The sequence below is a fragment of the Ranitomeya imitator genome, chromosome 1 (assembly GCF_032444005.1).
Source record: "Ranitomeya imitator isolate aRanImi1 chromosome 1, aRanImi1.pri, whole genome shotgun sequence".
NCBI classification, from domain to species: domain Eukaryota; kingdom Metazoa; phylum Chordata; class Amphibia; order Anura; family Dendrobatidae; genus Ranitomeya; species Ranitomeya imitator.
The window spans coordinates 314,690,306-314,710,367 of record NC_091282.1 but is presented as its reverse complement, the minus strand read 5'-3'; the positions used below and the strand labels follow the sequence as shown (position 1 = coordinate 314,710,367).

The following is a 20,062-nucleotide window of genomic DNA, read 5'->3' as shown; positions in this document are numbered from 1 at the left end:
CTATAAAACAGTTGCTAAATTGAACATCAGAAAGGTGGCCCTTGTGCCCTAACCTTAGACAGACTAAACTCAAACGGCTACAGTCTTCGTAACTGCGGACTCGATAATCCTGTCGGTAAACAAAATGACCAAAAAATTGAACAAAAGAATATAGCTGGTGCCTGGGGGCATTAAGTCTAGAATCCCTGTTAATTGTTGCAAACTGCAGAATCCTAAGCAGAACTAGTCATCAAAATATTCTAAAATATTTAGACCTAGCTAGGAAAAGAGAGAATCCTGCCTTAAGGAAAGAACCAAGTTTCCTCTGGAATGTGGAAGAGCCCAGACATCTGACCTGACCCATCTCCTACCAGGGTAAGCTTTAGCGTATTCGGTAGGCTACTTGGGAGACCCTCAGAAGCATAAAATCTCTACGGGCCTTGGGGCTCCAGGCAATGCATCAGAATTGGATACACTGAACATCCTGCATTAAAATCAAAATGAGATACATTTGGCAGGGCTCCCAAAATAGGTGAAATTATGGAAGCACTGCCAGTACTCTCTAACCCAGGCATCAACTGTAGGTGAACAGAACTAGGATAAGGTGGAGACAGACAGCATAAAGAATAAAATAAGTACTAAACAAGCCACCTCAAAAGAAGGCCTCGCTAGTTACCCGATGCAACTAAAAAAGTACTGCCCTTCTCACAAAAACATCAATCCTGGTGCATCTGATCAACGGTCTATTTGCTGAAGACTCCTAAATGAATGTAAGCCTTCATCCTATACTGCAAAAAAGATCTGCTGAGTAAGGCTATGTGCACACTTTGCAGATTCCACTGCGGATTTTTCCGCAGCGGAATTGCAAAATCCGCAGTGAAAACCCATCGCGGTTTTTACTGCGGATTTATCGCGGTTTTTACTGCGTTTTCTTCTGCGGATTTTCAACTGCAGTTTTCTATTGGAGCAGCTGAAAATCCGCAGAAAAGAAGTGACATGCTGCGGAACGTAATCCGCAGCATTTCCGCGTGGATTTTTCTGCAGCATGTGCACAGCGTTTTTTGTTTCCCATAGGTTTACATTGAAATGTAAACTCATGGGAAACTGCTGCGGATCCGCAGCGGTCAAATCCGCTGCGGATCCGCAGCAAAATCCGCAAAGTGTGAATATAGCCTAAGGCCAGGGTCACACTTGCGAATAACAATAAACTCGCACATCAATACCCCTTTTGAGAAAAAGAGGATTAAACTCTATGGCGCCACCTGTTGGAAGTAGCGATCCTACAAGTCACAATCAACCCTTTAACGAGTCGTGCAATATGACTTAGGATAAAAGCCAAATCAATATCTCAATTCGCAGACACGGTGTTTCGGGCTGTTGGCCCTCGTCAGTGCGAAGCATGAGAACTGATTTGGCTAGGTGAGAGGCTCTGGACTGGGGTCTAAGGGGTATCGTTGCACGGCGAATAAGGCTCCTTACCTTGACAAGCCAGAGATGGTATGTCACTCACCATAAGGAGAAACGATACCCCTTAGACCCCAGTCCAGAGCCTCATGCCCACACGTGCTATGTGGGGCGGCTGACATGAGCTAGGTGGCTTACGGACCTCTGCCCCACTACCTGACTACCAACTGTGTCAAGGTATGTTGAACCGGCCACACTGATACGAGAGGATACAGAATGAGCAATTAAAGGTATCAGTTGGACGTTCTGGCCAGCTTCAGAACACTGATTACAAGCTTTATAGCAAAGTGCTTTCAAGAGTAAGCTCCTTGCCTAGGAGACCGACTACTGCTGATAGATTTGCAGAGGTTGCTGATTACCTGGTCAATGAACAGTAAACTATGAAATTAAAAATCCCTCCATTCTTGAGAACAGAGAGGATTTTTGTTATGGTAAATATTTATACTCTGCTTTGATTATCATTCAGAAAATGTATATTTCTTTCATAATTTAATATTTTTAAATTAGCTTTCTAAGTGTTATTCATAAAAGCAATAACACTGAGGTGTAATATAGAAGTGTCTTTGTGTTAAGTTTTGTTGTTATAGAAGGCATAGGAAACTTACAAATTACAATACTTTTTCCCCAATTAAAATATCTTCCTTAGGTAATGTAAAGCCATAACTATCACTTTGTGACTGAGACAGCTGCGACACATGCAGCTGCGCCGAACAGCTGACTATTGGAAGCGCTCCAGGGATCCAGGTTACCGATGCAAGCTATTTGGGAAGTGCTATGGCTTTTTGCACTTTATGCACTTATCCGAAGCTATTCGATCATCCATAGCCATAACCCTTTTTATATCTTTAGTTGTAATACAAACTTGTGACTGGGAATCTGAGACCAGACACGCCTGTACACTAACAGACACTGGTTGTGTACCCTTGTCTCCGATCAATCGACTTTGATTTGATCAATACTGGCAAATGTGTAACTTTTTGAGTTTCCCCTAAAACTTTCCATATAGGTTTCCACGTCAATATTTTTATAAAAAACAGCAGCTGATATACTTTTTTATTATCAGAAACATTATCACCAGAACAGAAAACGTATTATATCAAAATATGTGAAGGACCCTTGTGCCTCAATGCAGGCTGATAAAAGTAAGAAGAATGGACACTCCAAACATGGAATAAACTACTAAGAACATGGAATCAATAGTCCACCAATAAAATTTCAAACGTTTTTATTAAATCATGACAAAAATTAGGCATATATATATAGGTAAGGACAACATAAATAGCAAATAGACCCAAGTATTAGTGGTATGTAGTCCACACATAGTAGTGTGGCTGCCCCAGGGGGAAGGGGAGAGGGACGGTCGCACCTGACCCCTTGCTCTGAGGGACCCACTGGGAGCTATGCTACTGTTAAGAGTATCAGTGTGCACATCAAGCACATACAGTTAAGCTCTGTGGCAGAGCACGGAGACATGAGCTGGGCCCCCCACCCGTCATTGCAAGTTCAACTGTATCAGCTTGGATAGTAACATAGTAAGGCCGAAAAAAGACATTTGTCCATCCAGTTCAGCCTATATTCCATCATAATAAATCCCCAGATCTACGTCCTTCTACAGAACCTAATAATTGTATGTTACAATATTGTTCTGCTCCAGGAAGACATCCAGGCCTCTCTTGAACCCCTCGACTGAGTTCGCCATCACCACCTCCTCAGGCAAGCAATTCCAGATTCTCACTGCCCTAACAGTAAAGAATCCTCTTCTATGTTGGTGGATAGTAACATAAAATTAACTTTCATTGCTGGGGTTCGAACTCACAGCTCTCTGAGTACAGAACTCTGTGAACAGCCAGCTTGTTTAGCAATGACCTTTTGTGGCATACCCTCCTTGTGGAGTGTCAGTGACTGCCTTCTGGACATCTGTCAAGTCAGGAGTCTTCCCCATGATTGTGGAGCCTACTGAAACAGACTAAGGGACCTTTTTAAACACTTAGGAAGCCTTTGCAGATGATTTTGTTAATTAGTCTAATTTACGGAGTTAATGACACTTGAGTTTTCATTGGCTGTAAGCCATAATAATCAACATTAGCAGAACTAAACACTTGAAATAGATCATTCTGTAATGACGCTATATATGAGATTCACTTTTTGTATTGAAGAACTGAAATAAATTAACTTTTTGATGATATTCGAATTTTGTGAGAAGCACCTGTGGCTCAGACACTGCAGGTTTAGTGATAGGTACTGGTTCAGACACTGCAGGTTTAGAGATTAGGTGCAGGGACAAGTCCTAATTAGGACTAGATCAGACATAGGTACAGGTCTGAGCATACAGACCCAGGGAGACAGGTTCAGGTTTAGGCCTGGGCATACTGTTATGATCTGGTGGTTTAGGAACAACATGAGACAAGCTCTGAAGGAGGTGGTATCTACTGACCGCAGACCCTGAACCTAGCAGCGCAACTAGTAATAGCCGTGGGGGGTACCTGACGCTCCCTAGACCCCTCGGCACAGCCCAAGATCTAACTTCCCCTAAAGATGGAAACAGGAAACCTATCTTGCCTCAGAGAAAATCCCCAAAGGAAAGATCGCCCCCCACAAATATTGACGGTGAGAGGAGGGGAAAATAACATACGCAGAGATGAAATCAGATTTTAGCATAGGAGGCCAGTCTAGCTTGATAGATAGGACAGGAAAGGATACTGTGCGGTCAGTATAAAAACTACAAAACAATCCACACAGAGTTTACAAAATCTCCACACCTGACTAAAGGTGTGGAGGGTAAATCTGCTTCCCAGAGCTTCCAGCTAACAGAAAAAATCCATAATGACAAGCTGGACAAAAATAGAATGCACAGAACAATAAGTCCACAACATGTGGACTGAAATGAGCAAAGCCAGAACTTATCTTTGCAGAACTGGTCAGGAAACCAGGAGAATCCAAGCAGAGATGTGAATCCAGCAGAAAACATTGACAAGTGGCATAGGCTGAAGACTAGAGCCAGGTTAAATAGCAGAGCCAGGAGAGACGATTAGTGAAAGCAGCTGCTAAAGCTAAACCCAAGGAGCAGCAATTCCACTCAAAACCACCAGAGGGAGCCCAAGGGCAGAATTCACAAAAGTGCCATTTACAACCACCGGAGGGAGCCCAAGAACGGAATTCACAACAGCATACAGCCCCAAGGAAAACAGATTCAGGCCTGGGCACACAGTCCAGGGAAAACAGGTTCAGCGTTCAGAGACAGAAATTCCTTCCAGCATGTGCACCCTAAGCATGCTGCCAGGAAACATGCACAACAAACAGGACAAGGAGTTTACAGTACAGCCATGAGTGGTGAGAAAGTTGGTGTCAGTTCATGGTGTGGGATGGTAAGCCATACACGGACGCAGGGTGTGGTGTTACAGCTTAAGCTATATAGATGCCTATGTGGAGTGCGGGAACACAGTATACAGCATTATACAGTATAGAGGCCTATGGGGAGTGCATTATACTATATAGAGGCTCATGGGGAGTGCATTAGACTACATAGAGGTCTATGGAGAGAGTATTATACTATATGAAGGACTATGGGGTGCGTTATACTTTATGGAGGCTATTTAGGGGGTCATCATACAACTTGGAAGCTAATGGTCTTTGTACAGTGTGGGGCAATTATGCAGTGTTGCAGCCATCAAACAGCTAAGGGGTCAGTATACTGTGTGGGAGGTACTATACAGTGAGGGGGCATTATACTGTGTATAAGAGAGCATCATACTATGTAGAGGGGAGCCATACAGAGGGGAGACTCAGTTCATTATTAAATGTTAAGTGGGCACTTATTGTTATAGGGGAACTCAGGTTATTTTAACTAAACGGGGCACACAGGGCATTATTACTTTCTAGGGGGCAAATATTTCTAGGGCACTTACACAGGGCATTAATATATTCTATATAAAAGTATACAGCGGCGCTGGGAATTATAAAATCTCGTATTGCTGCGAATTTAGGCAACAACCACAATTTTGTCAAAAGGAATAAATATAAAAAAGATAAATTCGCGCACAACGAGATTTAATGAGAAAAAGAGGAAGGAATATATCCTATGTTTAATAGAAAGACACAAACCTTAAAAAACGCAAATACACGAACAAGCACTCAATGAATGTAAAACTACAGATGTAAAAAATTGCACTATTCCCACAATCACATCTGGCCAAACAAGCGTATGTTAGAAATTACATAATACAGTACGTCAGATGAATTAGCAGCAAAATGAGTCACGTGTAACCCAGACTAATATAAAGGACAAGAAAATGTTAGTTGAGCCAATGTTAACAATGAGCACTAAACAATAGTGCGCGCCACCTTTAGCTGTAATGGTATTACTCAGAAGCCAATAGTCATTGAGAGGTCGTTAAAATGGAGATGGAACAGTTCGCCAAATAGTTTTTTAAAAATAGTTATTTCCATCTCATAGAAAAAAAGGAGATTGGATGAAGGCGTATGGTAGAAAACAAAAAGACTAAAAACACCCAAAGCAAAAAAGGAGGAAGCGGCCCCGGCCGGTGGCCAGGCTTCACTGAAAGGAACAAGGCGTTCGGCGTACTGCACTAGGATTAAGCCAGGTTGGAAATCCGTAGCAGATGTGCCGTGTGTTACCTTATACAGAGCGTTGATTCTGGGTGAGGGAGAGATGCTCCTTTCTCGTAGCTCCTGCTGGTGGCGTTATCCGGAGTCCATTGTTGCTTGTAGAGTCACCGATGACCGCTGTAGTAAGTTTTCCTTGCAGGTGTGTAGTGGTGAAGCAGGACCTGCTGTGACGTCACCGGTCACGTGAGACGGCGGGATTATTCAAAGTTCTGACAATGTAGGAGTACGGATAGCAGAAAGGACCAATGTTCCAACGCGTTTCGGAAAGATTCGCTTTCCTTCTTCAGGGAATATATTCTAGAGGTTTGTTTTACCATCTAGAGGGCACATAGTACCACACAGAAGGTATTAGGTATCAGGGACACATACCCCAGTACTGAGCCGCTGCTGCCCTATCAGAAGGATGAGGAGTTTGTACAGGTTGGGAATAGGTGGGTCTGTTCTAGAAATGTGAGAAATCAAATGTGACTTTGTTGTAATCTCTACAGCCAATTCCTGGCTGGAAGAAGTCATGTCGGTCTGGGCCAGATGGAATAGATGGGAAAAATGAATGATTCCCTCAGAAAGAATGACATCTGTAAATCACTATATATAACTGTACTTTAATCTATGTGTTCTGCAGCACTGGTATCTGCCACTATATGGTCACCATATGACGGTAATATCAGTGTTGGTCTTTGCTTAGAGATTATTTTCAGTAACAGGGTGGAGGTTCTACTACATCCACTGTTATGGTGCGCCACCATAGTTGTTATCAGGGTTACCTGGTTAGGGGCTTCTTCATGGGGGTGCTGGTATGGTATCCCACATGGGTGAGATAAGGGTAACAGATGATTGTAGCTCTGTGCTATATGCAGCTTTTTCTGATGTGTATGCAGTCTTGCACTTCGCACTGTAACAATTTAAGCCGTATTGGCATATATTAAAGACTGCCATATATAAACTGGTTACCTCTTTAACTTTTACCTGTTATATTCGTATATATACATTATGCACTTGCCGTCACAGGCTATTATTATTTAAGCACTAACACTTTATAGTATTTTTTTCTATTTTCATGTAATACACTCTTCCTTCCCCAACACTTGTGTGGGCTACATGCCACTAGTACCTAAGTCTGTTTGCTATTTATTTTGTCCTTGCATATGTGTGTGTGTGTATGTGTGTATATATATATATATATATATATATATATATATATATGTATAGGTATATATATATAGATATACAGGGTGGAGCGCGGTAATTTGCTTTTTTGCACTGCATGCTGTGGCGGCACTGTCGGTCGAAGAGAGGGGAGAGTGGGTGTGGCTTACAGTGGCTGATGGGAGATTTGTATTCCTCTGCCTTTCAGTTGCCATCATGCAGTGGACACGTGAGGAGAGGTCATTTTGTGTTGAAGCGTATTTTTCAAATGCCCACTCGATCATTGCAGTGCAGCGTGCTTTTCGTTTACAATTCGCTGTTCCTCCACGCGGACGTGTTCCTGGACGGCAATCAATTGTAAATTGGGTGAATGCATTCAGAACAGCAGGGAATGTGTCATGTGTACGAAGGAGACCTGAGAGAAGGATTACAACACCACAAAACATCGAGAGAGTTAGAGCAGCAGTACTGCAATCTCCGAAACGCTCTGCTCGGAAGCAATCATTTGCTCTTGGCATTTCAAGACGTTCTCTCCACCGGATTCTTCATGATGAACTGAATTTTCACCCGTATAAAATGTGCGTGGTCCAACATTTGTCAGCATGGGACTATTTGACACGGCGGACCTCTTGTGAAGACATGTTAGCAACGATACCCCGTGACGCAATTGTGTTTTTTTCTGATGAGGCACATTTTCACCTCAGTGGGTGTGTAAACAAACAAAATATGCGTTACTGGAGTGAAACAAACCCCAGAGAAGTTCACGAGAGACCTCTGCATTCGGACCGCGTCACTGTGTGGTGCGCCATATCACGAGTAGGCATCATTGGTCCTTACTTTTTTCAGGATAATGGTCGTGCCATAACTGTGAACTCCGAACGGTACTTGTCTATGATACAGGATTATTTTCAGCCGGCTCTTGAGGCAATGGAACTAGAGGATACATGGTTCCAACAGGATGGTGCCACTGCACACACAGCGAGGGTTACCATGAATTGTTTGAGGCAAATGTTTCCTGGACGGCTTATCTCTTTGAGGGGAGATGTGAACTGGCCAGCACGCTCACCAGATTTAGCCCCATGCGATTTTTTTCCTTTGGGGTTACCTGAAGTCTAAGGTGTATATCAACCGTCCCAACACCTTGGAAGACCTAAGGAACAATATTGAAGCTGAAATTGGCAGAATACCAGTGGACATGCTTGTTAGAGTTCATGAAAACTTCAGAAAACGTATGCAGCAGTGTGTGGATAGCGAAGGTCGACATTTGCCAGATACACTATTTAAAACCATGTAATTTAAAAATTCCATTACTGTTCAGTATAATTAAAATATAAAATAAATTTTTCTAATGATCATCATTTTTTTATTTCATTCCCAAATCAGCAAATTACCGCGCTATCATGATTTAATAGAAATGTATAACACTTTATTTTTGGACCATTGACTCCATGTTCTTAGTAGTTTATTTGTTTTTATAAGGGTGGAAAATAGAGGAAAGGGTGACACTCTAGAATTCCTTAAAAAACTTCTTTATTTGCACTTAAATCGATTGCATAAGGGAAAGGATCCGCCAGATTTATAGAACATGTCTGAGAAGTTCATTGTTCAGACCCAGAGGTTCTGAGCTTTGCGGGACTTGAGCGAGTACAGTTACCCGAACCGTGAGTAAATCTGAATAATTACACGAGGCTATGTGGATTATCCTTTCCCATGCACAAGGTCCCTTTGGTTTTAATGATGAAATAGACATGTCTATATTTGTATAAATGAATGTGAATTTATTTGATCTCTTTGTAATTAGTGTTATTGCCTGTGGCAGGACAGGTGTGCCCCCTATTTAAGGGGTTGTCCTCCCATGTTAAACCGTACCTGGACTTGTTGAAGCAACAGTTGGATGTGAAACGGCCGCTCCCCGATGTTTTAATGATGAAAATAAAGATGAGTTTTTAAGGAATTTCAGAGTGCCACCCTTTTTTCCCATGTTCCTGACTTCCAAAAGACTTGCCTATCGCCGTGTGGCGCACCTGTTAACCTTGGTGCCTTTAAGCTGTAAACCATCCCATGAAGCTGCTATAAGGTACCCAAGACTGAATGGTGCCGGCTGTTTTCTCTTTGACCTGGATTATGTGTTTTTATAGTCACTCTGCAATATTACTGAATGAGGACCTTCTCCTACACAGTGATAGCTGTTTTCTATATTACATTTTCAAGCATAGGATGAGGATTTTGAAGCAGATTTTCAGTGTGGATAAATCTACTTAAACAAATCTGCAAACAAATACGCCGCATATGAACATGAGTTATGTATATTTTCTGTATATTGCCTTGTCGTGAATGAGGACAGCAGAGAGAAGCTGTTCAGTGTGAGAAGCTGTGGATCAAGCACTGCTAAGCAATCACCATCGCTATGGTAACAGTATAACAAACCCAGAGTCTTAGCACTCCCGCCTGTAACCCCTGTTTGGCTGAGTCCTCTGTTCTGCTGCTCTAATTGGTCATTGGGATTGTCAGCCTGAAATAAAGTAGCCTAGCAAGTTTATGTATCCTGACAGTCAACAGAAATCTGAGCAGACCCTGCCTGCTGGCAGCTTTATTCAACATTTAGCTGCATGGCCTTATTTTTGGGGAATTATGTTTTTACAAGGACTCAAGATTTAATCCCTTTTGGACAAAGCTTTAGCAGCATAATAATATTAATATTGTGATTGATAAATCAGTGCTTACAGTAATATGGTACTAGGCAAGAGGTTTTCTAAGGACATGAGTCCAATGCTTCCTTCAGTCGAAGAAGCAAAAGATGCGGAAGAGGAAGAAGTCAACCATTTCTTGGGAGGAATTCCTAGCAGACCACCCAGCAGACCACTGTCACAACTGAGCAGAGGAAGTGTTAGCAGCAAAGTAAGTTATTTATATTATTATTTCTATAGAAGATGGTCTATAGAACAGGAGTCATAATAAACAGTGAAACCTCGCCAAGATGTAGCAGTGTGTGTGTGTGTGTATATATATATATATATATATATCTAGATAGATACATACATAAATATATATTGCTGAAAGTGTTTGCACCCTTGAAATTGTTCCACAAAATGAAGTATTTCCCCAGAAAATTATTGCAATTACACATCTTTATATTATACACATTTTTATTTACTTTTTGTGCATTGGAACAACACAAAAAAACCAGTTAATTGGACATAATTTCACACAAAAAAAAAACAAAATGGTCCTGACAAAACTATTGGCGCCTTTCCAAAATTGAGGATAGACAACTTTGTTTCAAGCATGCGATGCTTGTTCCATCTCACCTGTGGTGAGTTTCCATCTCACCTGAAACCAGATGAAAGGGGGAGATGTTGACTTAATCTTTGCATTGTGTATATTTGTGTGCCGCACTAATCATGGAGAACAGAAAAATGAGAAGAGAACTGTCTGAGGACAAGAGAACCAAAATTGTTGAAAAATATCAATCTCAAGGTTACATGCTCATCTCCACAGTGCACAGCATAATCAAGAAGTTTACAACCCCATGGCCCTAGTAGCTACCCTCCCTGAACATGGATGGCAGACAAAATTTGATGAAAGGTTGCAACGCAATATAGTTCAGATGGCGGATAAGCAGCCTCAATCAAGTTCCAAACAAATGCAAGCTGTCTTGCTCTTGCAGGTTCCAGGAGCATCAGTGTCAGCATGAACTATCCGTTGCCATTTCAATTAAACACGGTTCAGGAGACCCAGGAGAATCAACTGCTGACACAGAGACCAGAAAAAGCTAGACCTACAGTCATGGCCAAAATTTTTGAGAATGACACCAAAATTATATTTTCACATGATCTGCTGCCCTCTGGTTTTTATTAGTGTTTGTCTGATGTTTATATCACATACAGAAATATAATTACAATCATATTATGAGTACCAATGGGTCATATTGACAGTTAGAATGAGTTAATGCAGCAAGTCAATATTTGCGGTCTTGACCCTTCTTCTTCAAGACCTCTGCAATTCTCCCTGGCATGCTCTCAATCAACTTCTGGACCAAATCCTGACTGATAGCAGTCCATTCTTGCATAAGCAATGCTTGCATTTTGCCAGAATTTGTTGGTTTTTGTTTGTCCACCCGTCTCTTGATGATTGACCACAAGTTCTCAATGGGATTAAGATCTGGGGAGTTTCCAGGCCATGGACCCAAAATCTCTATGTTTTGTTCCATGAGCCATTTAGTTATCACCTTTGCTTTATGGCAAGGTGCTCCATCATGCTGGAAAAGGCATTGTTGGGCGTCAAACTGCTCTTGGACGGTTGGGAGAAGTTGCTCTTGGATGACATTCTGGTACCATTCTTTATTCATGGCTGTGTTTTTAGGCAAGACTGTGAGTGGGCCGATTCCCTTGGCTGAGAAGCAACCCCACACATGAATGGTTTCAGGATGCTTTACAGTTGGCATGAGACAAGACTGGTGGTAGCGCTCACCTCTTCTCCGAATAAGCTGTTTTCCAGATGTCCCACACAATCGAAAAGGGGATTCATCAGAGAAAATGACTTTGCCCCAATCCTCAGCAGTCCACTCCCTGTGCCTTTTGCAGAATATCAGTCGGTCCCTGATGTTTTTTCTGGAGAGAAGTGGCTTCTTTGCTGCCCTCCTTGAAACCAGGCCTTGCTCAAGGAGTCTCCACCTCACAGTGCGTGCAGAAGCACTCACACCAACCTGCTGCCATTCCTGAGCAAGCTCGGCACTGCTGGTAGTCCGATCCCGCAGCTGAAACAGTTTTAAGATACGGTCCTGGCGCTTGCTGGTCTTTCTTGGGCGCCCTGGAGCCATTTTGACAACAATGGAAGCTCTCTCCTTGAAGTTCTTGATGATGCGATAGATTGTTGACTGAGGTGCAATCTTTGTAGCTGCGATACTCTTCCCTGTTAGGCCATTTTTGTGCAGTGCAATGATGGCTGCACGTGTTTCTTTAGAGATAACCATGGTTAACTGAAGAGAAACAATGATACCAAGCACCAGCCTCCTTTTAAAGTGTCCAGTGATGTCATTCTTACTTAATCATGACTGATTGATCGCCAGCCCTGTCCTCATCACTCTGACATTCAGGAGTATATGCAAATTGCCATTAGAAAAAATGAAGCAGTAGACTTTGGAAAAACTAATATTTGTCTCATTCTCAAAATTTTTGTCCATGACTGTAGACTGCAGTTTGCCAAAATGTACATGAGTATGCCAAAATCCTTTAGGGAAAATGTCTTGTGAACAGATAAAACCAAGATAGAACTTTTTGGAAAGCACATCATTCTACTATTTACTGAAAACGAAATAAGGCCTATAAAGAAAAGAACACAGTACCTTCAGTCAAATATGGTGGGGGTTCAAAGTTGTTTTTGGGTTGTTTTTCTGCCTCTGGCACTGGGCTACTTGACTGTGTGCAAGGCATCCATAAAATAATAATAATAATAATTTTTATTTATATAGCGCCAACATATTCCGCAGCGCTTTACAAATTATAGAGGGGACTTGTACAGACAATAGACATTACAGCATAACAGAAATACAGTTCATAACAGATACCAGGAGGATGAGGGCCCTGCTCGCAAGCTTACAAACTATGAGGAAAAGGGGAGACACGAGAGGTGGATGGTAACAATTGCTTTAGTTATTCGGACCGGCCATAGTGTAAGGCTCGGGTGTTCATGTAAAGCTGCATGAACCAGTTAACTGCCTAAGTATGTAGCAGTACAGACACAGAGGGCTATTAACTGCATAAAGTGAATGAGAACATGATGCGAGGAACCTGATTGTTTTTTTTTTGTTTTTTTTCTAAATAGGCCACACAGGGATCGTTAGGTTAAAGGGAACCTGTCACCCCGTTTTTTGAGATTGAGCTATAAATACTGTTAAATAGGGCCTGCGCTGTGTGTTCCTATAGTGTATGTAGTGTACCCCGATTCCCTATGTATGCTGAGAAATAACTTACCAAAGTCGCCGTTTTCGCCTGTCAATCAGGCTGGTCAGGTCGGGAGGGCGTGGTGACATCGCTGGTTCTTCCTCAGCTTTACGTTGGTGGCGTAGTGGCGTAGTGGTGAAGACACAGCGCGCGATCTGCGCTGTCATCCCTTTCGTCGGTGGGGGCGGCCATCTTCCTGGGGCCGCGCGTGCGCAGATCGAGTGCTCTGCTGCACGGGGCTTCAGGAAAATGGCCGCGGGATGCCGCGCGTGCGCATTAGAGATCGCGGCGGCCATTTTCCCAAAGCCGAGATGCAAACTCGGCTTTGGGAAAATGGCCGCCGCGATCTCTAATGCGCACGCGCGGCATCCCGCGGCCATTTTCCTGAAGCCCCGTGCAGCAGAGCACTCGATCTGCGCACGCGCGGCCCCAGGAAGATGGCCGCCCCCACCGATGCAAGGGATTACAGCGCAGATCGCGCGCTGCTTGTTCACCACTACGCCACTACGCCACCAACGTAAAGCTGAGGAAGAACCAGCGATGTCACCACGCCCTCCCGACCTGACCAGCCTGATTGACAGGCGAAAACGGCGACTTTGGTAAGTTATTTCTCAGCATACATGGGGAATCGGGGTACACTACATACACTATAGGAACACACAGCGCAGGCCCTATTTAACAGTATTTATAGCTCAATCTCAAAAAACGGGGTGACAGGTTCCCTTTAATGCATTGAGGCGGTAGGCCAGTCTGAAAAAATGAGTTTTTAGGGTACGCTTAAAACTGTGGGGATTGGGGATTAATCATATTAACCTAGGTAGTGCATTCCAAAGAATCGGCGCAGCACGTGTAAAGTCTTGGAGACGGGAGTGGGAGGTTCTGATTATTGAGGATGCTAACCTGAGGTCATTAGCGGAGCGGAGGGCACGGGTAGGGTGATAGACTGAGATCAGAGAGGAGATGCCAGGCAGCAGCTGCCAAGGCAAACAGGATCATGGGGTGCATTGAAAGAGGTCTGGATACACATGATGAGAGCATTATACTGCCTCTGTACAAATTCCTAGTTAGACCGCACATGGAGTACTGTGTCCAGTTTTGGGCACCGGTGCTCAGGAAGGATATAATGGAACTAGAGAGAGTACAAAGGAGGGCAACAAAATTAATAAAGGGGATGGGAGAACTACAATACCCAGATAGATTAGCGAAATTAGGATTATTTAGTCTAGAAAAAAGACGACTGAGGGGCGATCTAATAACCATGTATAAGTATATAAGGGGACAATACAAATATCTCGCTGAGGATCTGTTTATACCAAGGAAGGTGACGGGCACAAGGGGGCATTCTTTGCGTCTGGAGGAGAGAAGGTTTTTCCACCAACATAGAAGAGGATTCTTTACTGTTAGGGCAGTGAGAATCTGGAATTGCTTGCCTGAGGAGGTGGTGATGGCGAACTCAGTCGATGGGTTCAAGAGAGGCCTGGATGTCTTCCTGGAGCAGAACAATATTGTATCATACAATTAGGTTCTGTAGAAGGACGTAGATCTGGGGATTTATTATGATGGAATATAGGCTGAACTGGATGGACAAATGTCTTTTTTCGGCCTTACTAACTATGTTACTATGTTACTATGTAGGGTGGTGCAGAGCCATGGAGTGCTTTGTGGGTGAGGGTAGTAGTTTTGTACTGGATTCTGGAGTGGATGGGTAGCCAGTGTAATGACTGGCACAAGGTAGAGGCATCGGTGTAACGGTTGGTGAGGAATATGATCCTGGCAGCAGCATTCAGGACAGATTGGAGCGGGAAATGTTTGGTAAGAGGGAGGCCGATTAGTAGAGAGTTACAATAGTCCAGACGAGAATGAATAAGTGAAACAGTAAGAGTTTTTGCAGAGTCGAAAGTAAGAAAAGGGCGAATTCTAGAAATGTTTTTGAGATGCAGGTAAGAAGAGCGAGCCAGTGATCGGATGTGGGGGGTGAATGAAAGGTCAGAATCAAGGATGACCCCAAGGCAGCGGGCATGTTGCTTTGGAGTAATGGTGGAACCGCACACGGAGATGGCAATGTCAGGCAAAGGTAGGTTAGTAGAGGGAGAAAACACGAGGAGTTCAGTTTTTGACAGGTTTAGTTTCAGATAGAGGGAGGACATGATGTTAGAGACAGCGGTAAGACAAGCACTGGTGTTTTCTAAAAAGGTCGGCGTGACAACAGGAGAAGAAGTGTATAATTGGGTGTCGTCAGCATAGAGATGGTACTGGAAACCAAATCTACTGATTGTTTGTCCGATAGGGGCAGTATACAACGAGAAGATGAGGGGGCCTAGGACTGATCCTTGAGGAACCCCAACAGTAAGGGGGAGGTGAGAGGAGGAGGAACCAGCAAAACATACAGTGAAGGATCGTTCAGAGAGATAGGAGGAGAGCCAGGAGAGAACGGTGTCCTTGAGGCCGATGGATCGGAGCATAGTGAGGAGGAGCTGATGATCCACAGTATCGAATGCTGCAGAGAGATCCAAGAGAATTAGCATGGAGTAGTGACCATTAGATTTAGCTGTTAGTAGGTCATTAGAGACTTTAGTGAGGGCAGTTTCCGTAGAGTGTAAAGAGCGGAAGCCAGATTGAAGAGGGTCGAGAAGAGAGTTATCTGAGAGATAGCGGGTAAGACGGGAGTGGACCAGGCGTTCGAGGAGTTTAGAGATGAAGGGAAGATTAGAGACAGGTCTATAAAATCTGAAGATTGCCAAATGATTTTGGGTCACAATGTAGTGTCAGAAAGCTAGGTTGGCATGCTAGGCCATGGGTCTTCCATCTGGCCAATGACCACAAACATACTTCAAGAAGGACCCAGATATGGATGTAAGCAAAGCATTGGAGAATTCTGAAGTGGCCAGCAATGAGCCAAATCTAAATCCCATTGAATACCTGTGGAGAGATATTAAAATTGCCACTGGGAGAACAATTCCTTCAAATATGAGAGACCTAGAACAACTTACAAAAGAGAGGTCCAAAATTCCAGTTAAGAGGTGTAAAAAGCTTGTTGATGATTATAGGAAGCGATTGATTGCAGTTATTTATTTCAAAGGGTGTGCAACCAAATATTAAATTGAGGCTGCCAATAATTTTGTCTGGCCCATTTTGGGGGCTTTGTGTGAAATTATGTCCAATTTGCCTTTTTTTCTCAGTTTTTTGGTGTTGCTCAAATAAACGTTTATAACAAAACGTTTAATTGCACAAGTTTTCTGGGAAAAATACTTTATTTTCTGGAACAATTTCAAGGGTGTCAACACTCTCGGCCATTACTGTGTGTATGTATCAAATACTTATTTTCCCCACTGCATGTATTATATATGTATACAGTGGGGAAAATAGGTATTTGATACACTGCCAATTTTGCAAGTTTTCCCACCTACAAAGAATGGAGAGGTATATCATTTTTATTATAGGTACACTTCAACTGTGAGAGACAGAATCTTAAAAAAAATCCAGAAAATCCCATTGTATGGTCGCCATTTTGGATTATTAAATAGCTCTTTTTTCACCTTGAATTGGTGTGCGGCCTCCATTTTTTATTACTTTTCACTGAGCTGGGCAGTTCATATATAGTCTCTCCAAAGGTGGGTGTCCGGTTGGGACCTAGGTAAGTTTTAACATTAAGAGTGTAGTTACTGTCCCAGTTGGACACACCTTGTCACGGTGGGACAGCTTTATGCTTTTTTTTAATCAAAAACAGTGTTTACTACGTACCCTATGTTAATTTAATGCACCTGCTATTTATTTTCATTAGGGTATATGCACACATTGTCCTCTTTGGTTTTCTCCATTTTGTATTATATACATATATATATATATATATATATATACACACGGTATATATATTTTTTGTCTAAATACAAAGGAAATATGTAATCTTTAAAGTGAACCTGTCGGCAAGATTTTGCTAAGTAAACTACAATCACAGAGATCTGTCTTCTGGTTCTTGAGTAAACAGGGTTAGAAGTTTTCAGTTAATGAGATGCCCATGCAATGGGACGGGACTGCTATAAGTCAGAGAAACCAAGGAGAGACCTGCCCACAGGCCCGCCCCAAAGCACAAACAGTCTGTGTCTCTCTCTCTCTGTCTCTATGATGAGGAACATGTTTGTGCTTCAGGGCAAGCCTGTGGGTAGGTCTTTTCTTGGTTTCTCTAGCTTAGATCAGGAAGAGAAGACTTTGCCTACAGTCCCACCCTGGAGCATGGTAATCTCAACTGAAAACTTCTAACACTGATTACACAAGAACCACAAGACTGATTTTATTCACCCCAGGTATCACTTTCATCACAGCCAACCTGAGAATGCCTGTAGTTTGCTTAACAAAATCCTGCTGACAGATTTGCCTTAATTTTAGGCCTTTTAGAGATTATTTCATATTCAACTTGGATAACCCGTTTCTGCCATTGGACGTACTATTCCATCCATGTGGGGTGGGCCCTACTTCCCAAGGACGGAATAGTACGTCCAGTGCGATCAGCTGCACTCATGGGGGGAGCGCGGCCGATCGCGGCCGGGTTTCAGCTGACTCTCGCAGCTGACATCCGGCACTATGTGTCAGGAGCGGTCACGGACCGCCCCCGACACATTAACCCCCGGCACACTGCGATCAAACATGATAGCAGTGTTCCGGCGGTATAGCGAAGCATCACGCAGGGAGGGGGCTCCCTGCGTGCTTCCCTGAGACCCTCGGAGCAACGCAATGTGATTGCGTTGCTCCAAGGGTCCTTACCTCCTCAGAGGAGGAGGCGCCGGGAAGCCTCCAGGAGTGCAGGTCAGATCGCTGATCTGACACAGTGCACAGCAAAGTGTCATATCAGCGATCTGTCACTTTACTGTGATGTCCACCCCTGGGGCAAAGTAAAAAATAAAAAAAAAAAAAATTCCTAAATAAATAATAATAAAAAAAAAAAAAGTTCCAATAAATACTTTCCTTTATTTAAATAATAATTAAAAATAAAATAAAAGTACACATATTTAATATCGCCGCGTCTGTAACGACCCAACCTATAAAACTGTCCCACTAGTTAACCCCTTCAGTGAACACCGTAAAAAAAAAACGAGGTAAAAAACAACGCATTATTATCATACCGCCAAACAAAAAGTGGAATAACACACGATCAAAAAGACGGATATAAATAACCATGGCACCGCTGAAAACGTCATCTTGTCCCGCAAAAAACGAGCTGCCATACAGCATCATCAGTGAAAAAATAAAAAAGTTATAGTCCTCAGAATAAAGCGATGCAAAAATAATTTTTTCTATAAAATAGTTTTTATCGTATAAAAGCACCAAAACATAAAAAAAATATAAATGAGGTATCGCTGTAATCGTACTGACCTGAAGAATAAAACTGCTTCATCCATGTTACCAAATGCGGAACGGTATAAACCCCCCCCCTAAAAGAAATTCATGAATAGCTGGTTTTTGCTAATTCTGCCTCACAAAAATCGGAATAAAAAGCGATCAAAAAATGTCACGTGCCCGAAAATGTTAAAAAATAAAAACGTCAACTCGTCCCACAAAAAACAAGACCTCACATGACTCTGTGGACCAAAATATGGAAAAATTATAGCTCTCAAAATGTGGTAACGCAAAAAATATTTTTTGCAATAAAAAATGTCTTTTAGTGTGTGACAGCTGCCAGTCATAAAAATCCGCTAGAAAACCCGCTATCAAAGTAAATCAATCCCCCCTTCATCACCCCCTTAGTTAGGGAAAAATTAAAAAATTAAAAAAATGTATTTATTTCTATTTTCCCAATAGGGTTAGGGCTAGGGTTGGCGTTACAGTTAGGTTTGGGGCTAAAGTTAGGGTTAGGGTTGGGGCTAAAGTTAGGGTTTGGGCTAAAGTTAGGGTTTGGATTACATTTTTGGTTGGGAATAGGGTTGGGATTAGGGTTAGGGGTGTGTCAGGGTTAGGGGTGTGGTTAGGGTTACCGTTGAGATTAGGGTTAGGGGTGTGTTTGGATTAGGGTTTCAGTTATAATTGGGGGGTTTCCACTGTTTAGGCACATCAGGGGCTCTCCAAAGACGACATGGTGTCTGATCTCAATTCCAGCCAATTCTACATTGAAAAAGCAAAACAGTGTAACTTGCTTGGTAGCAGCACTGTTTTATCTGCTGGATTTGAGCTGGGCTCATCAGTCGTGGCAGTTATTGTGTTTTACAGATACTAGTTTTATTGGTACAGTAGCTGAAGAGCTCGACGTTGCCTGGGCATAGTAAATATCTGTGGTTAGTTATAGCGCCTCACTTCTCTTATTTTCCCATCATGCCTCTTATTTTCCCCCTCACTCCTCTCATTCCCCCCTAACACTTGTCATTTCGACCTCACATCTGTCATTTTCTGATCACTCCACTATTTTCCCTCACTCCTCTCATTTTGCACTCACACCTTTTCATTTTCACCTCACACCCCACATTTTCACCTCACACCTCTCATTTTCCCCTCAGTATATACATGTTTGTCATTTCCCTTATATATAGTATACACCTGTATGTCATCTCCTGTATATAGTATATACCTGTATGTCATCTCCCCTGTAAATAGTATATACCTGCTGTATGTCATCTCCTCCTGTATATAGTATATACCTGTATGTCATCTCTTCTGTGTATACTATATAACTGTATGTCATCTCCTATATAGTATATACCTGTATGTCATCTCCTGTATATAGTATATACCTGTATGTCATCTCATCCTGTATATAGTATATACGTGTGTCATCTCCTCTTGTATATAGTATATACCTGTAAGTCATCTCCTCCTGTATATAGTATATACATGTGTCATCTCCTCCTGTATATAGTATATATGTGTGTGTCATCTCCTGCTGTATATAGTATGTACCTGTATGTCATCTCCTCCTGTAT

At 42.6% G+C, this 20,062-nt stretch overlaps 1 protein-coding gene across 3 annotated transcripts in view; it reads left to right on the top strand.

The window, feature by feature from the left end:
- Nucleotides 1-9,739: 9,739 nt before the first annotated feature.
- Nucleotides 9,740-20,062, top strand: part of LRRC74B (leucine rich repeat containing 74B) — a 111,534-nt gene continuing 101,211 nt past the window's right edge. For 2 of the 3 annotated variants that reach the window (XM_069758630.1, XM_069758638.1), the window contains exon 1: nucleotides 9,763-10,113. In XM_069758630.1, the coding sequence (XP_069614731.1) occupies nucleotides 9,946-10,113 (168 nt within the window). In that variant the 5' untranslated portion in view covers nucleotides 9,763-9,945. Of the gene's footprint in view, nucleotides 10,114-20,062 lie in introns of all 3 variants that reach the window. The other variant, XM_069758647.1, reaches the window with a different exon arrangement.